The sequence below is a fragment of the Ornithorhynchus anatinus genome, chromosome 10, assembly GCF_004115215.2.
Source record: "Ornithorhynchus anatinus isolate Pmale09 chromosome 10, mOrnAna1.pri.v4, whole genome shotgun sequence".
NCBI lineage: Eukaryota > Metazoa > Chordata > Mammalia > Monotremata > Ornithorhynchidae > Ornithorhynchus > Ornithorhynchus anatinus.
In genome coordinates, this window is record NC_041737.1 from 40,066,352 (window position 1) to 40,090,218 (window position 23,867).

General features: G+C 47.0%; 1 protein-coding gene across 2 annotated transcripts in view; it reads left to right on the forward strand.

The window, feature by feature from the left end:
• CFTR (CF transmembrane conductance regulator) overlaps positions 1-22,961 on the forward strand; it is a 188,949-nt gene extending 165,988 nt beyond the window's left edge. Inside the window, exons 27-31 of one of the 2 annotated variants that reach the window (XM_039913194.1) lie at positions 840-995; positions 12,187-12,276; positions 16,378-16,550; positions 19,618-19,723; positions 21,842-22,961. In XM_039913194.1, the coding sequence (XP_039769128.1) occupies positions 840-995; positions 12,187-12,276; positions 16,378-16,550; positions 19,618-19,723; positions 21,842-22,048 (732 nt within the window). In that variant the 3' untranslated portion in view covers positions 22,049-22,961. 2 annotated transcript variants of the gene reach the window in all.
• The last annotated feature ends 906 nt before the right edge of the window (positions 22,962-23,867 follow it).

Here is a 23,867-nt window from a genome sequence, read left to right on the forward strand (position 1 = left end):
TGCTTGCTCCCTGTGTGGAGTCCAGCTTTTCCTTCCTGTGATATCTCTCGAGGCGCTCCAAGAGGGGAGAAGGAAAACGGCCCGTTTCTAACCGAGATTGCAAAGACAATCACTGCATCTCCAGACACAAACAATGCTTCAAGGCTCAATCTATCTGCCACTGCCGCAGTTCTAGTCCCAGCTCTATACCTGCTGTGTGGCCTTGGGCAAGTCACTTAACATCTCTGTGTCTCAGTTCCCGTGTCTGCAAAATGGGGACTTAATACATGTTCTCCCTCCTACTCCGACTGTGAGCCCCTTTTGGGACCGATTATCTTGTATCTGCCTCAGTGCTTAGTACAGTGCTTGGAATGTAGTAAACACTTAACAAATTCGACAGTGACTATCATCATTATTATTGCTATTATTATTGAAGCAGAGTTCATGGAGTGCCTGTTGTGCACTGTAGGGAGCACTTCTTGTGTACAGACCATTGCATTGAACACCTCCTAGGTTCAGAGCACTGGACTGAGCACAGTCTGTGTGCAAAGCACAATACTGTGGACTTACCCCATTCAGAGCCCTGTATTGAGTCACATGTTGGATTGGATGAGCCAGGAGACGTGTATACTCTGTAGGGTCAGTCAGTCAATCAGTGATATTTATTGAGCACTTACTGTGGGAAGCACTGGGGAGAGTACAATTTGACAGAGTTGGTAGAAATGTCCCCTGCTCTTTTCTCTTTCCAATGGGTCAGAACTGGTGAGGATCCCGAACTGAGGCCTTGAAGGGCAGCGTGTTTTGGCATTAAAAGCATTTGTAGATAACAGAAGTCTCCTTCTTCTTCTTTTGAACCCCAGGTGGGCCTGCTGGGAAGAACGGGCTCAGGGAAGAGCACTTTATTGTTCGCCTTTTTGAGGCTGCTGAACACTGAAGGAGATATCCGGATCGATGGCATATCCTGGGACGCAGTACCTGTGCAGCAGTGGAGGAAGGCGTTTGGAGTAATACCTCAGGTAAGGCTGGAGAAGCCCAAGTTGTAAAGGTGAAGTTGGGAATGTGGCTATGAACTCTGTTGTACTGTACTCTTCCGAGTGTTTCCTATAGAGCTCTGCACACAGTAAGTGCTCGATAAATACCTCTGACTGTAGATGCTCTGCCATTTCCGGTTCAAGAGCTTAGGTGTCTTCAAGATAATCACTTTTTAGACCAAATGCACGAGTGCCTTGAATTCCGGAGAAAGAGAAGAAACGTATTTCATCATGATTAATGCTACTGATTGAGCACCTTCTGGGTGCAAGCACTGTATTAGGCCCAGGAAGAACATCTAAAATGGGGTTCTTGCTCTCGAGGGGCCTACGGTCTAATGGGAGAGACAGGTGGACAAAAGTGGACACAAGTTCTCCCTCCATACTTAGACTGTGAGCTCCATATGAGAGAGGGACTCCGTTTGACCTGATTGTCCTGTATCCACCCCAGCACTTAGAACAGTGCTCGACACATACCGATCACGTAACAAATATAATAATAACACAAGTGATGGAATAAATAAATAAAACAATAGCATGTTTATAAATGCACACATACATGGAATGTTCAAGTGAGTGACTGAATGGCATGAAGGAAAGGGTAGGAGAGTTAACCTGAGAATGCCTCTAGGAGATGGTGTCTTTTTGGAAGATGATAATGATATTTGTTAAGCACTTACTATGTGCCAAGCACTCTTCTAAGTGCTGGGGAAGGTATATGGTAATCAGCTTGTCCCACTTGGAGCTCCCAATCTTAATCCTCATTTTATAGATGCAGTAACTGAGGCACAGAGAAGTTAAGTGGCTTGCCCAAGGTCTCACAGCAGACAAGTGGAGTAGCCGGGATTAGAACCCATGTCCTCTGACTCCCAATCCTGTGCTCTTTCCACTAAGCCAGGCTGCTGCTCCTTCCTCTTTGGAAGGATTTGGGATAGGAATGGGGACGGAGGGGAAGAAAAGTTTTTCACAGCAGATAGGAGAGGGGATGCTGCCAGGCAGGGGCAAATGTGTGAGCATTGGATGGGAGATGAGAGAGATAAGAGGGAGGGTCAATTGAAGGATAGGGCTGGGGTGGATGTGGACTGTGGCCTAGTGGATAGAGCAAAGGCCTGGGAGTCAGAAGGACCTGGGTTCTAATCCTGACTCTTCCAATTGTCTGCTGTGTGACCTTGGACAAGTCACTTTTATGCACGCCAGCTACCTCATCTGTAAAATGGGGATTAAAACTGTGAGCCCTATATGGAACTGGGATTTTGTCCATCCCAATTTTCTTGTATCTACCCCAGCATTAGAAGAGTGCTAGCACATAATAAGTGCTTAACAAATACTATTATTATTATAAGAATAGAGCTCTGGAGGTAGAAGTGGAAGTTAGCAGGGCTGCAGAGGAGATGTGATTTAGCATTTAACCCACCACTGATGGCTTGCGTTCCTTTCCTAGATGTCCCAGTCCATCATCATTGCAATAATAATTGTGGTATTTGTTGTGTTTACTCTGTGCCAGGTACTGTACTAAGCGCTGGGGTGGATACAAGCAAATAGGGTTGAACACAGTCCCCTGTCCCATGTGGGGCTCACGGTCTCAGCATCCACATCTGCATCTAGTCCCGTCCCCCCCAGCCCCAAACTCTCCACAGCCGGTCCGTCCCTTTCTTATCTGTGGCTCGTTTGCCTCCCGGACCTCCAATTCTCCACAGCTTGTCTTTGCAAGAAGAGCCGTGTAGTCTAGCTCTGTGGCCCCACTGCATCCAACCTGATGAAACTTTTCCTGAAATACCACTGCTAATCCTCATTCAGAGCCACAGAGCTCAGCTGCCTGGTCTCCCCGACCGTGCCGCTGCCCTGGCTAGTGACTTCAATGCCAATGGCCCCGACCGGGCCTCTTGCCACGAAACCGCGATTCTCCCCAAACTCTCAATTGAGAGCAGGGTGGATTCCCAACCAGAAACCCAGAGCACCCATCTACTCTCCACAGTCGGGACAGACAGAGAAGCTCCTGTTTTTCTAACCTTTCACTGGAACTTTGGATGAAAGAATTATTTTTCTTTTAACTTCCTGGAATCTGGCCTAAAGAAAGAGAGAGCTATTCTGGTTTAGGAGTGACCTTCCCCCTCTGCAGTTTTCTTTTTTTCTCCTTCGCATCAACCCCCTATGTCCATTCATCACTAATCCCAATTTCTGGGAACCCTGAGGAGACCCGGAAGTTCACCCTTGATGCTCTCTTGCTCATAACCCCAGGTGAGGGGCTTTCTCCTTGAGACCCACCCCTACCCCTTAGGCGTTTCAAAGAACTCACTGCTGAATGGGGTCTCTCAAAGCCCCATTAGCACTCTTTTGACCACAGCACAACAGCCTTGGCTTTTGTAAAATTCCCTGGAAGTCATATGGGGCCTGTGATGCAAGATCCATTCAGCGCTTGGCACCCACTTCAGAGGGCTGTTTGGTTGGATTGAGGGCAGACTCAATCACCTTGCCATACCTGAAATAATGAGAGTACCTTGCATTGTGTATAACTTGAATGTATATAGCACTTTAATTTTCCAAACCCTTTTTATATCCCTCCCCTCATTTTTTCTTCCCCAAATCCTCACAGGTTGGCAGGGACAGGTATTCCTATTGGACAGAAAAAATGAAGCAGATTGTAAATTTCTCAAGGACAAGGATTGTGTCTACCAACTTTCCCAAGTGCTTAGTGCAGGGGAGTTGGTAGATACAATCCTTGTACTTTGCCAAGTCCTTAGTGCAGTAAAAACTAAAAAAAACCCCATTGATTTATTGGCCCCTAGGCGGCAGTTTCTGAAGGACAAAAGAAGAAAATTACATATTGGAAGCCTGATTCTATCGATCAATCAATCAACAGTATTTATGGAGCCCTTTCTGTATGTAGAGCAGTGTACTAAATGCTTGGAAGAGTATGATAAATTCCTTACTTAATCACTGGAAGGAACATTAAAGATGTAGAGGGGCATAAAGGGAAGCATCCAGGAGGAAAACCACCACAAGGTACTTGCAAACTTCCTGTTGCTATGGAGATGCAGTCCCTCCCTGGAAGAACCACTGGTCTGATCCGGGAGTGATAATGTTCATCACCTTATTCTCTTTTGCAATTCATAGGCCACCCTAGGTGAATACAGAATCTTCAGGAATAGTGACTCAGTCTAGGCTAGGGTAGAGGTACTCCAAGAGAAAAGGATCTTAAGCTCCTCAGTCAATTGGTATGTACCAACTACCCCTGACATCTTCTTTCTGGTCCCTTGGAGATAAGCTATAATCAATTCACCCAGCATTTGTCTTCAATGGATCTAGGGGTCCTCCCCAGAGCTTCCCCACGCCTTCAGGCCTCAGATGGGAAGGTCGAGGTAGCGGGGAGGGAGTTTGATGGGGGAGAAAACTCAGGTTCACAGTACCCATGTGGCTTGCCAAGTTTCGAGATATGTAGAGAACCATCTGATTTATTGTTGATTATCTCACTTAATATTAACATTCAGCCCCCCCAGTCTTTCCTAATTATGAACACTTGGTTCAGCAGTCTGAGATAAGAGAATCACTCGTGGCAGTGTCTTTTGCATCTCATCGAGGCTGATTATGTCAGGGAGCAGAAGCCTTTGAGAAGGGAGCCTGGAGTGGTTAAATGGTTCTTCCGGAGGCAGATAGGGGCTGATATGCGAAAGAACTGGCTAGCCTATTGGGGGAGGGTTATGAAAGTGCCCCTCTCCTCTTCAAGGAGTGGAAAGAACTGGTTTGTTCAGTTGACTTTTCTTCCCCCCTGGGAGAGAACTTCATTAGTTTAATGTTAGAAAGATGAACTGTAAACAAAGGCTTACAAAACTCTATTTCCCTAATGGGATTAATCCTGCCCCACCCCAAACCGCTGGGCACCTAATCCCAGTAAACAGATCTCTCCCATCACGAATTTTGAAAAATCAGTCGACAATGTCAAAAGAAAATGTTTGACATACATCCGGGAATCAGAAACTCTCCGTTCCGCCTCTGCCCACTTTGTTTGCTCGGGCAAGTGGAAAGGGATGTGAAATGGGTGATTATGGGACGCGATTTCAGACCGGTTTCCCGATCTAGGATTCTCACTCTGTGGGCTGGGGGCCCCCTGCTGACAGAATCCAATCTTTCTGAACCTTGGAAAATCTGCCTTCTTTGGGAAGCAAAACTCATTTGACCATCATGGTCTGGTTTTATTTTACTGGTATTACTCCCCTGTATTGAGGACTAGTATAGAGTGTGCATTACTGTAGACTAGGTTTTTATTGGTGGTGGCAACTAGAAATATATCTAAGTAGTTCCAAAGGACTTGTAGGAACTTCATGATGGTTGCCTTCCTGGCCATTGACCTTTGTGGCAAGGGATGGGCCTTCCAACACACTAACTTTCCATCTAGCAGCTCATCATGGACCTCTCGTCCATGAAACTCATGAAAGGGAGATTATTCATTCCTTAGTATGAAAACCAACCTGATTTCGTGAAAGAAGACTTCATGAGCTGATCAGTAGGCTAAATCCAAATCTTACCTCTGCTCATAAACCTTGTGAGTAACATTCATTCATTTGTTCAGTTGTATTTATTGAGTGCTTACTGTGTGCAAAGCTTTGAATAAGCACTTGGGAGAGTACAATATCAATAAGCAGACACATTCCCTGACCATCCTTCTGGGTCAACCATGTGGTCCATCCAGCCCAGATATCTGTCTCCAACATTAGCTCCATACGCTTGACATCCTGGACACCCATCATACTGGTTAGAGATGGACCATCCAACACTCCTGACTTTCCTTCTTGGGCCTCCAGATCCACTTTTACTCTGCTCATGCTGCCTCAGTAGACAAGTTTGAGATTCCACTAGCACCCCCTTTAAGCAGATTTTTTTTCCCCTTCCAGGGGAGCAGTGGGGAATTTAGGACTTTGCCAAAATTTAGCTTGGATTACCTAGGAGGTCATATTTCATATAGAGGGAGAGTTCTGCACTGGATAGATATGGGGGACATGCTCTGATCTGACCCAGACTCAGCTTGACATGTGATGATATTTCAGGTTCCGCTTCCAAAATAAAGGAGATTTGCCTGTAGCCAGATTGATCCAGAAATGGACTGTAGCCCTAGAAGAAGCTGAAGCCATAGAGGGAAGAAAAGTTGTTGATATTTTCTTCTTTGTTGGGCCTTGATCTCTCCCTATGCTCAGCAGGGCATCAAGCCCAGGAGAGAAAGATTTCATCTCTATGTGATTTTCTACCCATTTCTCCTTTCCCTCTGAGTATTTAGCTGGGCAGTGGGCAGGCAAGGGGGAGAGATGGGTGTCTTTACGAGATTCTGGGCAGAATTCCACTCCTCTAGACTGTAAACCCAGCCTGTAAGCTGTAAACTTGTCACGTGCGGGGAATGTGTCTACTAACTCTATTGTATTGTACTTTCCCAAGCATTTAGTACAGTATTCTGCACACAGTAAGCATTCAGTAATTATGATTGATTTCTTGATTGATTTCAGTCCTACAGACCCACCAGCTGTTGCAGAGCCTTGGGTTCATGCCAAGGCTCTGTATAAATGAGACTTAGTAGGGTGTGGGGGACAGTGACCTGTGATGGTGCCACAACTCTCTGATTGGTATCCATGCAGACAGAAAGGCCAGTGAGTATCACGACCCTCTGATCTCCCCAGAGGCCCACATCACCCAATCTAATGATAGGTTTGTGCCTAGGGTGAAGGTCTTGTCAAGATTCAGGCAAAAATGGGCTTTTCTGCAGGGGTTATGATCTCCTAAAACCAGCAGGCTCCTCCCCAACAGGTTCAAAACTGAAGGAGCCAAATTAGCAGCTACAGAGACCCATCCCACATCAATGCCAGTAGGAGACCTCACAATCCTCAATCAATCAATCAGTATTAGTTACTGAGTGCTTTCTGTGTGCGGAGCGCTGTACTAAGCACTTGGGAGAGAACAATATAGTAGAGTTGGTAGACATGTTCCCTGCCACTACAAGCTTGCAGTCTGGGGGGTGGATTGGCCCATCTTTCTTGACCAATCAGTCAGTAGCCTTTATTCATTCATTCATGCATTCAATCGTATTTATTGAGCGCTTCCTGTGTGCAGAGCACTGTACTAAGTGCTTGGAATGTACAATTCGGCAACAGATAGAGACAATCCCTGCCCAACAACGTGTTCACAGTCTAAAAGGGAGAGACAAGCAGCAAAACAAAACAAGTAGACGGGCATCAATACCATCAAAATAGATAAATATAACCATATATATATATATATATATATATATACACATTAATAAAATAGAGTAATAAATAATATATACAAATATACACAAGTGCTGTGGGATGAGGGAGTGGGGCAGTGAGGAGGGGAGGAGGGACAGAGGTAAAGAGAGGGCTCAGTCTGGGAAGGCTTCTTGGAAGAGGTGAGCTCTCAGTAGGGCTTTGAAGAGGGGAAGAGAGCTAGTTTGGCGGATGTGATGAGGGAGAGCATTCCAGGCCAGAGGTTGGATGTGGGCCAGGGGTCGACGGCGGGACAGGTGAGAACGAAGCATAGTGAGGAGGTTAGTGGCAGAGGAGCAGAGTGTGCGGGCTGGGTTGTAGGAGAGAACAGAGGTGAGGTAGGAGGGGGCAAGGTGATGGAGAGCTTTGAAGCCAATAGTGAGGAGGTTTTGCTTCATATGAAGGTTGATAGGCAAACACTGGAAATTTTTGAGGAGGGGGGTGACATGCCCAGAGCGTTCCTGTAGAAATATAATCCTGGCAGCAGAGTGAAGTATAGACTGAAGCGGGGAGAGACAGGAGGTTGGGAGATCGGAAAGGATGCTGATGCAATAATCTTGTCAGGATATGATGAGAGATTGTATCAACAAGGTTTGGTTTGGTTTCGGTTTGGATGGAGAGGAAGGGGTGGATCTTGGCGATGTTGTGAAGGTGAGATCGGCAGGTTTTGGTGACGGATTGGATGTGTGGATGCAATAGATTTAGAAGACATGATCCCTGCTATCCCCAAACCTCTGGAAATGTAAATTCAATTCCCTTATGACCTATATACTGTTATGTTAAGCATCACTAATCAATCAATCAGTTGTATTTATCGAGCACTTACTATGTGCAGAACACTGCTCTAAGTGCTCTGGAGAGTAAAATGTAACAATATAACAGACATATTCTCTGCCCACAGTGAGATAACAGTACCTAAAGGAGGAGTTGTAGTAGGGTTATGATTCTTTGCAGATGACTGCAAGAGTAGATGCTTGTTCTGCTGACTGAGCTAGTGGTTTTCCATTTTCGAGAAGAATCTGTAAAGCTTAGATTGGACAACAGCCTTCTTCTTGACTTCATGAAATACCTTGCAGCAGGTGAACTCTTTCATCACACTTTGATGTCCTCTCTCCGTCGGGGTCTTCATTTAATTAATTAATTATGGTCCATGTTAAGCGCTTACTAGGTGCCAGGCACTGTACTAAGTGCTGAGGTGGATACAAGCCAGTCGGGTCGGGCGCAATCCCTCTCCTGCATAGGACTCAGTCTTAATCCCCATTTTACAGATGAGGGAACTGAGGCACAGAGAAGTGAAGTGGAGCTGGGATTGAAACCCATGACCTTCTGACTCCCAGGTCTGTGCTCTATCCACTATGCTATGCTGCTTCAATCTTTTTTTGCTTCCTTTAAAATTGAAATAATGGAAAGTGGCAGCTGCAGCGTGGCTTAGTGGATAGAGCACTGACCAGGGAGTCAGAAAGAACTGGGTTCTAATCTCAGCTCTACCACATGTCTGATGTGGAACTTTGGGCAAATCACTTCACTTCTCTGGCCCTCAGTTATCTCATCTGCAAAATGGGGATTAAGAGTGTGAGCCCCATGTGGGACAGGGACTGTGTACAGTTTGATTTACTTGTATCTACCCCAGCGTTTAGAACAGTGCTTGGCACCCAGTAAGCACTTGACAAGTACCATTTTCATCATTATTATTATTATTATTATTATTGTTAGGTAAGGCTCTGGCCAACAACTGTTAATAACTGGCACCTTTATCCTACAGTCTTATCTTCTGATGAAGACACCATATCCTCTGGTTTATCTTTCATAACACATACTGCACCATACTCTTGCTACTTAGAGAAGCGGCGTGGCACAGTGGAAAGAGCCCGGGCTTGGGAGTCAGAGGTCATGGGTTTGAATCCCCACTCTGCCACTTGTCAGCTGTGTGACTGTGGGCAAGTCACTTCACTTCTCTGTGCCTCAGTTACCTCATCTGTCAAGTGGGGATTAAGATTGTGAGCCTCACGTGGGACAGCCTGATGACCCTGTATCTACCCCAGCGCTTAGAACAGTGCTCTGCACATAGTAAGCGCTTAACAAATACCAACATTATTATTATTATTACTTCCATTTCCATTCTTGTTCGCTTCCTCTCGCTCCCACTACTGTTCAATGATTTCTGTCTCCTTGTCTCCCTTGCTAGACAGTAACCTGCTCCCCTTACCCCTCCTCTGCCCCCCAGCCAGGACAGGAAATATGTCTTTTATCAATCAATCAATGGTATTTATTTAGCGCTTACTATGTGCAGAGCACTGCACTAAGCACTTGGGAGAGTACAATACAACAGAATTAGCAGACATGTTCACTTCCCGCAGCAACTTTTACTTTTGATTCACTCTCCCAATGGTAGTAGTAGGAGTAGAAATGGTATTTATTAAATGCTTACTGTAGGCAGAGCACTGTGCTAAGCATTGGGTAAGCATGGTCCCTGTTCCTTGTGGGGCTCCCAATCCATAATCACAATCCATGCTTAGTACAGTGCTCTGCCTGCAGTAGGTGCTTCATAAACATGATTGATTGAAGGACTGCAAGAGGACAAATCGCTAAATCAGGCCACAGTTCTCAAGCAAATCCCTTGTGAGCCTTTGCAAGGCGAGCAGGCAAAGTGGGAGAAGAAAGGCTTTCCAAATATTGGCCTCAACAAATATTTATTCAGTTTGAGGATGTGGCCCTGGAGAGGGAATCAATGTGACTGTAGCAGCAGAGTCATTCAGAGGAAATCTCAGTGGCTGGCTCTCGTCATGAGCATGTTTGGTGTTGGTCTCAGATGGTTGTAAAATTATTTTTTAAAATAGGGCAATCAACCAGTCAATCAAGGAATTTATTGGGTCCTCTCTGTGTGCAGAGCACTGTAGTAAACACTTGGGAAAGTACAATATAATAGAAATAGACAAGAAAAACAGCATGGCTCAGTGGACAGAACAAGCACCTGGGAGTCAGAAGGACCTGGGTTCTAATCCCAGCTCCATCACATATCTGCTGTATAACCTTGGGCAAGTCACTTAACTTCTCTGGTCCTCATTTACCTCATCTGTCAAATGGAGATTAAGATTGTGAGCCCCATGTGAGACAGGGATGGTGTCCAATCTGCTGAATTTATGTTTACCCCAGTGCTCAGAACAGGGCTTGCAGCATAGTAAGTGTTTAACAAATACCATTATTATTTTTATTATTATTGTTATGATGATGACGATGATCTCTAGTCACAAGGAGCTTACAGTCTACGCGGAGAGACAGACAATAAAATAAATTAGAGATGGGGGAAGTGGCAGGTGGTAAGGATATGGTTATGACTGCTGTGGAAATCAGAGGGTGGGGTGGGGTGAATAAGAAGTGCTAAACTGGTACTGATACAAGTACATAGGAGATGCAGGTAGGAGAAATAAGGTTTTAGTCAGGGAAGGCCACTTGGAGGAGATATGATTTTAAGAGGGTTTTGAAGATGGGGAGGATAGTAATCTGTCAGATATGAAGCAGGAGGGAGTTCCAGACCAGAGGAAAAAGTGAGAAAGGGGTCAGCAGCTGGAGAGATGAGATAGAAGTACAGTGAGTAGGTTGTGTTGGAGACATGAAATAGGCCGGCTGGGTTGGAGTAGAAGATCAGCCAGATAAGGTAGGAAGGGCAGAGCTGAGGGAGTGCCATAATCTTATGGTAAGGAGCAAATATGCAAGTAAATACAATAGCTATACTTACTTGGTAGTAAGAGTAATAATAGGCATTATTAAAGACTTACTGTGTGCAGAGCAGTGTACTAAGCTCTGGGAAAGAAACATGGATGGAAATTACTGGCCCTCAAAAGGCTCACCAACTAACAATAAAAGCTGGGAGAGGGGATTGGAGACAGGACAAGTAAGGAAAGAAAGAAAACTGTAAACTCTAAAGCAGCATAAAAGACAAGGACAAATACCCAAAATAAAACCAAAAAAGCAGTAGGGCATGGTGTCAGAACACGTATTTTCATTACGCATTTTGGCTAGAGTAATGAGGACTATAGAATAATGGAAACATTATTCATATTAATGACCATCTTCCCCTCTAGACTGTAAACCTTTTATGGGCAAAGAACATATCTGCTAATACGGCCGTATTGTAGTCTCCCAAGTGCTTAGTACAGTGCTCTGCAAATAGTAAGTGCTCAATAAATATGATTGATCGAAACTGCAAACTCCATTATTGGGGAACATTCTTCGGGCAACATGAATATGCCTGGATACAGATGATATAGGGTTGGAAGAAATGGTGACTCATGCGTGCAGTGCGGAATTTTTCTATAATGCGGGACTCTGTAAAAGTTCAGGTCTCATGTTATAGGAGAACTAGATTTATGTTCAATTATTTATTCATCCACATCATCATTAAATACTCATCCTGCCACTGCTGTATACTTGTTCTTCCTCATTTCCTCTATTTTTTTTTCCATTAGATTTTAAGCTACTTAAGGGCAGGGACCATTTCTTTTTCTTACTTTGTTCTCTCTCAAGTGCTTACTACAGTGTTCCACCCACAGTAGGTTCTGAGTAATTACAAGTAAATGATTGACTCATTCATTATCAATAAGAGACAAACATAGGCATTACTACACAGGTCCATGATAGCTTAAAGAGTCAAATTGACACAGTGAGATGGATGACAGGGGAAATCCCAGAGAAGGAGAGAAAGGGGCGAGAGGGGGAGCCTGAAAGAAAAGAGAAAGAGGAAAGAGGTGGCAGCAAATTCAAGTTGGTGAGATCTTGTGGACCCCCGAGATGATTGATCTTTGATATGAAATTTGACATGTGGCTAAAAAGTTTGGAAATATTTTAAATTACCTTTCAAACAGGGAGATGGAATATTCAATCCTTCGTTGTCTTCTGGCTCTTTCTTATGACAGAAAGTATTCATATTTTCCGGAAGTTTTCGAAAGAACCTGGATCCCTATGGGCAGTGGACAGACCAGGAACTATGGAAAGTGGCAGAGGAGGTAAGGCCCTCGGCTAACACATGTGAACATCTGACAGAACACTGTTTTCCGCAATTGTGCACCCTTGCACTCACACATGCTCTAGCGTATGTCCCGATCACACACAGCTGCAGCAAAGACAGTTTCCAAATCCTCTCCCGGTTTGATCATTTAAAGACAAGCTGAGAGGGATGCAACAATTTCAAAGCCCTTCCCCCATCTCGCTTGTAAGAACTAGAGCCGAGACCACCCGGCCGGTGACAGAGGACCTGGGGAGTTCCATCCCTCCCACTCCCTCCATGGACTATCCTTGGTCTAGTCTCCTGGTGGTCCTCAAAAGAGTCGCATTTGGTTGACTGTCATTTCTGCATGGCAGTCAAATTTGGGGAGCTGGGGCGTTGATATGCATAACTTTCCATGGTGCCTGTGACTGGTGAACATTGAGACTCAGATTTTCCCTGTGGATTTTTCTGGGGTGGAGAGGGGAGTTAGTTCTGCAGAAGAAAGCCCCGGGAAACCACTTTTCCTTTAATAGCAATCCACCAAAAACCTCTCACCGTTCCCTCACAGCCTCCCTCCCCGCCCCCGCAACGTCCCTGGCCAGGAGAGAGCCCATCGTGGTCCCAGGGTGATGGAGGGTGAGCAATCTTGGTCTACCCTAGTTGGTTCCGGGGCAGCACTTGGTTGGGAACCCTCTGTGAGACCAGTTTGGCGTCGGGCTCTTGTCTAAAACTCCAGAGGTGAAGCAAAGCCCGTGGCTAACAGTCCAAGTCTGTCCTCATTCTTTTCCCCTCCAACCTCCTCCAGCAGGGTGAGACCCCAGGGCTCCTCAGCTCAGAACAAACCAGAACCAAACTGTTCTGGGTGGGGGAGGTGAGGACCAGGAGGTTCATGTCAGAAGACCCAGGCCTCAACAGAAGGAAAAGGGTGAGGCTTGTACTTTCAGGCCAATAGGATGCAGCTTAACGAACTGTCACCCTGAACTTGAAGAACTAAGGGATGGAGGTTTGAAAAGATTAATAGCCCTCCTCAAGTGCCTGACTTTCTCCAAGGGAAATTGGCAGAGACAGTTGCATAAGGTCCTGCTGGTTTCTAAGATTGGACACTGGGAGCTTTAAAGGCACCAGACAAAGAATAAGAATAATAATTGTGGTATTTGTTAAGCCCTAACTATGTGCCAGGCACTGTACTAAGCGTTGGGGTGGTTGCAAGCAAATCGGGCTGGAAACAGTCCCTGACCCACGTGGAGCTCACAGTCTCAATCCCCATTTTACAAATGAGGGAACTAAGGCCCAGAGAAGTGAAGTGACTTGCCCAAAGTCACACAGCAGACAAGTGGCGGAATCCATGACCTTCTGACTCCTAGGCCTTTCCTTAACCACTATGCCGTGGTACTTCTCATCACTGTCTGGCATTTGTGCAGAGGGAAGGCAAAGTTCCTGGTGCATTCCTGGTTGGGATGGGACTGAGAGCACAGTGGGCAGAAAGGGGGATTTAACTGTGGTATCTGTTAAGCGCTTACTATGTACCAAGCAGTGTACTACAGGCTGAGGCAGAAACAAGATAATTAGGTCAGACACAGTCCCTGTCCCATACAGGGCTCACAATCTAAGTAGGAGGGAGAGCAGGTATTGGATCCCCATTTTACGAATGAGTAGACTAAGGCACAGAGAAGTGAAGTGACCTGCCCAAGGTCACACGGCAGACAAGTGTCAGAGCCAGGATCAGAACCCAGGTCTTCTGACTCCCGGGCCTGTGCTCTTTCCTTTAGGCCGTGGTCCGCTACATCCTGGGATGTCCTCTGACTCTGCTCATTCTCCTCGAGCACTCAGGTTTGACCCTGCTTAGCACTGCTTCAGAGTGTTAAACACTTACCTGTTGAGTGCCCAACCTTAAAATATCCCTAATAAAATACTAGTTAGATTAAGCCTTTTCAGCAGCCAAGTTTCCTTATTACCCAACAGAAATTCTTTTTCCCCCCAAGAGGAAAACATTAACCCAATTTGCAAACAATGCCCTGTGGAATCTTTGATCTATGGTTGAGAGTAGGTGAGGTTTCAGGATATGACCTCATGGGGTTGACCCAGAAGGAAATGAACAGGAGGAGGGAATTTTTGTCTTTGTAGGAGAACACAGAAAAGTGGGATAGAAGTGGCTCCACAGGTAATATGAAAAGCAGGGTGGCCTAGTGGATAGGGCACGGGCCTGGGAGTCAGAAGGACCTGAGTTCTAGTTCCAGCTCTGCCACTTGCCTGCTGTGTGATCTTGGGCAAGTCACTTAATTTCTCTGTGCCTCAGTTACATCTTCCGTAAAATGGGGATTAAGACTGTGATCCCTGCTTAGTGGATAGAGCACAAGCCTGGGCGTCAGAAGGACCTGGGTTCTAATCCCGGATCTGCCACTTCTCTGCTGTGAGACCTCGGACAAGTCACTTCTCTGTGCTTCAGTTCCCTCTTCTGTAAAATGGGGATTAAGAGTGTGAGCTCCATGTGGGACAGGGACTGTGTACAACCTGATTAACTTGTATTTACCCTAGTGCTTAGAAAAGTGCTTGGCACTTAGCACGTAACAAGTATCATAATTATTATTATTATTATGTGGGACATGAACTATGTGCCACCTGATTGCTTTGTATCTACCCCAGTGCTTAAAACAGTGCTTGGCATAAAGTAAGTACTTAGCCAACTATCCTCATTATCGTCATCATCATCATCACCTGTTTTACAGTCTCAGAGAGGAGGCTGGCCACTTGCTGTGAAGTCTTTTCCTGCTCTGGGATTCTAGAAAAGATGAAAAGAAATGCTAAGGATTGCATCTGGACATTCCATATCTAACTAGATCCGCTCTGAGCCCTGAATTCCCCCTTCCCTTCCCCACCCAGCTGGAATCCACAAATACCCAGTCTGCTGGCTCCAGGCTCCTGCTGACCAGTGTTTCTGAGGCAGCCTAGCTGGTGGGCCTGCTTGGCTGAAGAGGACTCTCCCTCCTCACCACCCCAGCCTGAGTTTGAACGAGGCTCCCTGAAAGAGTTCTTGCCCTGGGACAGTTGGAAATTTTTGTTCCTAAGCTCCATGGGTGCAGGGATCGTGTCTACCTTCTCTGTTGTATTGTACTCTCCCAAGTGGTTACTGTAATGCTGTGCATACAGTAAGTAATAATGTTGGTATTTGTTAAGCGCTTACTATGTGCAGAGCACTGTTCTAAGCACTGGGGTAGATATAGGGTAATCAGGTTGTCCCACGTGAGCCTCACAGTTAATCCCCATTTTACAGATGAGGTAACTGAGGGACAGAGAAGTTAAGTGACTTGCCCACAGTCACTCAGCTGACTAGTGGCAGAGCCGGGAGTCGAACCCATGACCTCTGACTCCGAAGGCCAGACTCTTTCCACTGCGCCATGCTGCTTCCCCAAGTGCTCAATAAATACCACCAATGGATTGCTTGATTTTGACAGGGACGGTCACTTGCAATCAATCTATTAACAGTATTTATTGAGCACTTACTATGTGCGGGACACTATACTGGGAGTGTACAATACAACAGAATTAGCAACCAAGTTCCCTACCCAAAATGAGTTTACAGTGTAGAGCACTTGCAGACAGGGACCCGTGGGAAGCAGCGTAGAGCATGGGCCTGGGAGTCAGAAGGTCGTGGATTCTAATCCCGGCTCCACCGCTCATCTGCTGTGTGACCTTGGTCAAGTCACTTCACTTTTCTGTCTCTCAGTTACCTCGTCCCTAAAATAGGGATTGAGACTGTGAGCCCCACCTGGGACAGGGTCTGTGTCCAAATTGATTTTCTTGCATCCACCCTAGAGCTTAGTGCAGTGCCTGGCACATGGTAAGCACTTGACAGATACCACAGTTATTATTATTATTATTGCATTCAGTTCATTTCATTGGAAAAGTCTAAGCTCTTGCTCACAAGTCTCCATTCTAAACCTCTCCATACCCAGTTGCATTTGCAGCTCCTGAGCTCTCTATGTTAAGAACCCATGCTCACCCTTCCCTGTGGGGCTTCCAGGCTCTCCAAAGGGGTTCCTCCCCGACCTCTGACCCCCTGGGTCCTCCAGCCCGGACACCCAGCTGAACAGGCCACTCTCTCCCACTCGTCTCCATGTAGGTTGGGCTGAAATCGGTGATCGAACAGTTCCCGGGGCAGCTGGACTTTGTCCTCATCGACGGAGGCTACGTCCTGAGCCACGGCCACAGGCAGCTCATGTGCCTGGCCAGGTCGGTTCTCAGCAAGGCGAAAATCCTGCTCCTCGACGAACCCAGTGCCCACCTGGACCCCATGTAAGTTCCTCAGAGCTGCTGCTCCTTTTTTTCTCCTTCCTCTCCCCACCGTGTCCTCAAAGAACAGGGGAGCTCACCCGAGGCCTTCCCTGTGGATCGTCAGCTCTTTGTGGTCAGAGATTTTGCCTGATTATTGTATAGTGTACTTTCCCAAGTGCTTAATACAGTGCTTCACACACCGTAAGGTCTCAAAAAATATGATTGAATGAAAGAATGAATGGATTGGTGACTGGTCGGGTGGGGAGATTTTTAGGTCTTAATCATTTGGAGCATCAAATTGAGGTGGACCAACTTGAGAGTTAATGCTGTCTAGGTGGTCTCAAGGCAGGGATTTGCACTGGGGTTTTCTGAGCCTCTGCTCCAGTGTCTCTGGGCTAGGGGTTCACAACTCTGACAGCACCTCTGGGCTGGTTGACAGGGAGAAAACAGAGGCCTTGTCCGTTGCTTCCGTTGTGAGTCCTCCATAGCACTGTCGTCGGGGCTCTGGACACAGTAGGTAGAGGAAAATGAGGCGGGTGATGATACTAATGAAGGATCTGATACTGATGATGATGGTGATGATTGATGACAGTGATGAAGATGGTAGTTCAGAGCTTTGGCACTTCTGGGCTTGGTAGTTATAATCCCATCACCGTTCTCCTTTCACATGTGGAGCCTTGTTCTACTGCTCATTTGAGCCCTGGCACCTCTTTCATTCCAAATTTAGCTCTGGATAGGAGATGGGGGTGAAGGTGGGTTGAGTGAAACACTTTTTTTAATGGTATTTGTTAGGCTTACTATGTTCCAGGCACTGCACTAGGTAGTGGGATAAAAACAAACTAATCAAGTTGGAAGGAGTCCCTATCCCACATAGGACTCATATTCATTCATTCATTCAATCGCATTTATTGAGCACTCACTGTGTGCAGAGCACCGTACCTAGCACTTGAGAGAATACAACACCACAATGAACAGACATATTCCCTGTCCACAATAAACTTATAGTCTAGGGAGCAGGGAGATAGACGTTAATATAAATAAATAAATTACAGATATGTACATAAGTACTGCGGGGGTGGAACGGGGGGTGGCGGTGAACAAAGGGAGCAGGTCAGGGCGATGCAGAAGGGAGTGGGAGAAGAGGAAAGTCAGGTAAGGCCTCTCGGAGGAGATGTACCCCCAGTAAGGCTTTGAAACGAGGGAGCGTAACTGCCTCAAACTGGGTTTGAGAAGGGAGGGTGTTCCAGGCCAGAAGCAGGACGTGGGCAAAGTGTCGATGGCGAGATAGATTGAGGCACAGTGAGAAGGTTAGCATTAGAGGAGTGAAGTGTGCGGGCTGGCTTGTAGTAGGAGAGTAGTCGTGTGTGGACAGCCAACAGAAAGAAATAAGAAAGCTCCACTGACTCTGCCATGGGTCAGTCTTTCCTGGCCTGCAGAACACTGAGAAAGCTTCCCAGGGAAACAGGTTCTCTTACAACTTTACGAGGACGGACCCAGGCTTAAAGCCCTTGACCCCAAATGGAGTTTCCACTCTGAATTCCCTTTCATGACTGGGAAAGTCTTTTCCAGTTTTATGAGTCAATTTTCCTCACCCCTGACCTTGCGGTTCTTCACTTGCAAATCCCAAAGTACTGCTTCATGATTCTGAGATGTGGGCCAGGGCGCTTGGGCTTTGGTCATGTCCTGTTCACTTGCTTGGCCCTTAGGTGACCCAGGAATGTGATGGAGGGGGTATTTATAAGCTAATATGGGATAACTTTGTTGAATGGTACTCTCCCAAGTGCTTAGTTAGTGCTCTGCACACAGTCAGTGCTCAATGAATACCATTGACTGATCACTGTAACCCTTGGGTCCCCAGCAAGTTCACCCCCATCCAAGGGGTAGCAATTCATTTGCATCTCCCAGGCAAGAGCAGTGTTGAAGAGTGTGTGGCCTAGTGGATAGAGCACATGCCTGGGAGTCAGAAGGATTTGGGTTCTAATCCCCACTCTGCTACTTGTCTGCTGTGTGAACTTGGGCAAGTAGCTTCACTTCTTTACGTGGGATAGGGACTACTCCTGTATTGTACTCTCCCAAGTGCTAAGTACAGTGTTCTCCACACAGTAAGCCCACCATAAATGTGATTGATTGATTGATTGAATGAACGAATGAATGAACAGCAGAACACTGGCCCAAAGATACCCCCGAGAAAAATTTTCACCCCCTGCAAAATAGCATGGGCAACTCTGTCAGGGCCTAAACTAGGAGAAACTCCTTTAGCCCACCCAAATCAGTGGGCTAAGACTACCCTTCCAGGAAAGGGCCTAGGTGGTGAAACCAGAGTGTTCTCTCAGAGGTGTGAATGGAGTGTGACATGGCCCTTGGTGACCTGGTGCCAACCCCCAACTATTGTGGAGAGAGCTAGGCCCAACGATGGCAGCATTGAGCCTCCTTACTGAAAATTCCAAGAGATGTGGACATAGCCCACTTCTCACCATTCCGAATCTATCGGGGCAGGGATTCCTCTGGAGCGTTTCAAAAACCTACTACTTTATCATCCTACTACATTGTCATCACCGTCGGCATAAACTGTCTATGGAGTGTGGCACTGTGGGAGACTGGGGAAAACAGAGACGATGAGTTGGAGACAACCCCTGTCCTCGAGGTGACCCCCCCCCCCCCCCCAATCCAAAGCAGGGGTTTGAACACAGGAATGATTCATAGATTACATTTGGAGCGCAGACTTCACCCATCATCCAAGTGTAAGAAACACTATTGTTATTGATGAGGACATCAGGGCTGGTCAAAGGACCCTCTCGTGTCTCCCAGGGCAGGGCAGATCTTCCCACACGAGTTCAACGCCGATGTTTGTTTTCTTTCCCTTTCGTCTGATCCTATAAAGAGGCGGGGTTGGAACGGTGATTGGGGTGGGGGGCAAACTTGCAAGGGGGGAGTGGGGAGATGAGGGGTCATCAGCTCCAATGGCCGAGGGAAAGAGCTTGCTCGATGGTATCTTAGAGCTGTGAGGGCCAGCCTGCTCTGGAGTAAGGAAATACCTGGAAGGGGTTTCCTTTTTGGACCTAAGACTGATTTGATTCTTTCTCCTTAGAACATACCAGGTCATTCGCAAAACTCTAAAGCAAGCATTTACCAACTGCACAGTCATCCTCTCAGAACACAGGATAGAAGCAATGCTCGAGTGTCAACGCTTTCTGGTGAGCATTTTGCGATTTTACAGGGCATGATTTCCTCCTCGTTCCATGTGGGGGAATTTCCCAGATATCTATCTTTATGTCTCTTGGGTGTCAAAGAGTAGCTGGCTTTTCAGTGTTGTTTTGAGAGCCTTTGGCTCAGCCCGTAACTATATATGTCCCCAATATAGAAGCTTCCCTTTATAGTTTTGTCACTTAATGCCATCCAGCATTGCCCAATATAGCTGCCCGGGTTTCTCGATTTAATCCGGGTGGTGAACTACAATGGTGGTTGGTTGCTAACACACCTGAATATTCCCCTATTCTCTCAGGTATTCTGGCACTCCATCCGCCAAGACATTAATTACGGAGCATGATTCATTGATTACGTGTCACCAGGCAATAGCTTTTACTCACTGTCGAGGGCTCCAGCTCACACACCTAGCTGCCGTCCCTCACCCCCTGGCCTCATCTCATATGCAGAATTGATTCAGGTTCAGAAAGGAAGATTAAGCGCTCCATCTGGTTTGGGGCCTGGGAGGTAAAGCTGGAGAAGGAGATTGTATCTGTGAAGCCCCTTCGGGAAGGATCTCCCCAACTCTGAGAGCGGGATTGTCTCTGTAATGGAAATTGAAGCTGCCAGGTATGGATCGGGCGGTCCAGAATGGCAGCTCTTAATCTAGCCCTTTGCCACATCATTATTATCATTATTATTATTGTACTTAAGTGCTTACTTTGTGCAAATCACTGTTCTAAGCATTGGAGTACATACGAGTTAATCGGGTTAGACACAGTCCCGGTCCCACATGGGGTTCAGAGTCTTAATCCCCATTTTACAGATGAAGGAACTGAGTCCCAGACAAGTTAAGTGACTTGCCCAAGGTCACACGGCAGACACGTGGTGGAGCTGGTATTAGAACCGAGGGGCTTCTGACTCCCAGGCCCGTGCACTATCCACTTAGTCACTCCGCGTCTCATGATGTATTGAGGTGCACTCACATGCCCTTTTTTGAGGCCTCCAGGGCATGGCACCTTCCTTCTAGGACTCCTGGGCAGCATCAGGAAGGAACGGTTGTGCCAGTTTCTAAAAACAGAGTGAGACATCCACAGTTGGAGTCCTGCAGGCCATTCTGGTCTCAGGTAGGACAGAACAAAGCTGGAGGAGGTCCCGTAAAGGGCAACCGTGATGATCAAGGGGATGGAACAGATCCCATAGGTGAGTAGAATGTAAAGGCTAAGATGAAGACAGAGAGCACAGATGAAGATTTAAAAATCATGAATTCGGAGAGAAAAATCAGGGTAGTTAAAAGGTCTGTCCCTAAGCAGGAGGAAGGGTGTCCAGGATGATGATCGTCTCATGCTTCCTCCATGTTTTCACAGCCAGAATTCTGGGCCAAAGGAACCATTGGTTTGACTCAGGAAGGCCCATAGTTTTGTGTCTTTCATTTCCTTCTCAAGTGTGTGCCCAGGTACTCTGTGGAACTGAGGAGAGGAAGTGATATTCCCTTTGCCTCCTTGTCTGTGGTGAGGTGAGGGTGGTCCGCAGCACTTCCTGTGCCTCTCTGAGTTGCTGAAGCAAACCAGTGTTCAGACTTCAGACTTGCTGCCTTTCTTCTCCAACAGGATTCCCAGGTCCTCATGGAGACCCCCTAGCCTACCTGACATTGACTCCAGGTGAAATCTTCCTGCCCCTGAGTTGAGACATCAACCAGGCAGGGATGGAGGTGGAGACTCGGGCTTGGCACGGGGAGTAAAAAAATGTGATTATATCCGGACCCCAGCTCCACACATTCACCTGACCCTATGGAACCCCTTCATGTACAAAACTCCCCGGGGATAATAATTCAGTCCCAGGGTGTGTTAGAGGATCCAACTCAGTCAGCTCATCCAGCTCTGTGCAGTGTCTGGAGAATGTCCAGATGGTGAGTGGCTCCAACTTGGGCCAGGAGGAAATGGCTGAGGTGGCCAGCACCCCCTTCACTGTGGCCCAGTTACAAAGAGAGAGCCCAGCCTGGGCCAGCTGGTTTCAAACCCTCCAGGGAGAGGCTTTGGCATTTCGCCTTTCAGAGAGCACACGATGAAGTCAGGGTCTCCCTCCCTTTGAGTCCCTTCCGTCACTCGATCTGCCTTCCGTTAAACCAGGTGATAGAGGAGAACAAGGTCCGGCAGTACGAGTCTATCCAGAAGCTGCTGAATGAGAAGAGCGTCTTCAAGCAGGCCATCAGCCACTCGGACAAAATGAAGCTGTTCCCCATTCACCGCCGGAACTCGAGCAAGCGCTTGTCCAGGCCCAAAATCACGGCCCTCCAGGAGGAGACGGAAGAGGAAGTGCAGGACACCAGACTCTAGCGAGAGGGAGGCACGTGGCCCCACCGATGGCCGAGTCCCGTCGGCCACGTCCCGGCATCCGATGTGGCTTGGACGACCGCCCCCAAGTGCCTGCTTCCCGGCTTTCCCACGCCGGTGGAATAGCGCACGAGGCGTGGCCGGCCCTGGAAGATTTGCCCTGGCTTCCAATAAGCTGGATTTCCCCGAGAAAAGCAAAAACCTCGAAGCCCATCTCCTTTCGGTGTGAAGGATGAGAGGCACGAACCTGTGAAGACTGGCTCCGAGGCCCCGCCAACGCCTCCCCCCACCCACTGCTCTGTTAGGGCCCGAGGGGAGAGAGGTGAGCTTCCTTGGCCACCTGGTGGGGCCCATGATGAGAATCAAATTTTCCATGATTGCCTTAGGCTTATTGATTTCCTTCCACCGATTGTCCTTAGAGAAACGAAAGCGAGACCCATCGGCTGTCTGCCCGATCCTTCCTTGTGACCCTGGCTGCTGTAGGACCCCAGGAGAGCTCCACTCCTCAGGATCTCCCCAGGCCCTGTCTCCAGAGGCAACAGAGAACAAGGTGGAGGAGAGCTTTTGCGGGTTCTTTCCAGGGCCTGGGGGACTCCCAATCATTTGAACTCCAATGCATCCCACCTGAGGTTCTGGGTTCAGAGGTCACAGTGGATGTTCTCAGACCCCGATGCTATTCATGCTTTCTACTGGCTTTTCTGAGGGAAAGAGAGGCAGAATGAGAAGCAGACCCACTGAACTAGAATTAATCTTGAATCAGTTTTTATATATTTCCGGTTTGCAATTTCATGATGCAAATGAATTTTCCTCTAGAAAAATATTATTTATTTTAATATCGTCAAAAACTTGTACTGAGAGAATGCTGTATTTTAAGAATGATTACCTTCTGCACTATAAAAATATATTTGTATGAAAATAATTTTTTTTTTTATATTTGAAATGCATTCTTTTTATGGCCAGTTATTTTCATCGCATATTACACTGAAACTGAAATGAACTTCTGGTCTCATAGAAGGGTGAGTATCACACCCTATAGTCATCTCTTTAGGTGGGCAGGAAACTGGTAGGCTCGGACGCGTGTAGTGCGTATCTGGTTCTTCAGAAAAATGCCAGACACCCCCGCCTCACCCCCACCCCCTGGCAGGATGCAGCAGAAGCCACCACTTGGTGCCATCTGGGAGAAGATACATCAGAAACCACATCCATTCCCGACCAAGAAAGCTGCCCGGCTGGACCCAGAAAGCCTGCCAAGACAAGTTCTATTTACTTACTGGGGCAGTGGTTTCAGGCTCGACAATAAAATGCAGCTTGTTTTTTTTGTTGTTGTTGCACACGAACCCTGGATCTTTCAGATTTGTTTGTTGTCTCCGCATCGCGGCTCTGGTGGTTGAACGACGGGTCCCGAAAGTAACTGGAAAACCATTCTCAAATCCCCATTTCACGCCAACCTCCCCCCATGTATCTACTCTGAGCCAACGGTCTCAGACTGTCAGTCGAATTTACTTAGCACTTACTGTGTGCAGAGCACTGTACTAAGAGCTTGGGAGAGTACAACAGCAAATAGACGCGTTCCCTGCCCACATTGAGTTTACAGTCAAGAGAGCTTATTTTGTTCTAGTTGCTGCAGTGAGGGTGGCTTGTTGCCTAAACATACTCAAAAGGGATTTGAGAGAGCGAGTTCCTTGAGATTGAAAGTAGAATAAATGCATTGCTCGTTCAAAGGCCGAATCACAGAGGAGAAGGAGATCCTCTAATTATGTCACCTTAGGAAAGTCAGTGGGTTTCTCTGTGCCTCAGTTTACTCATATACAAAATGAGAATT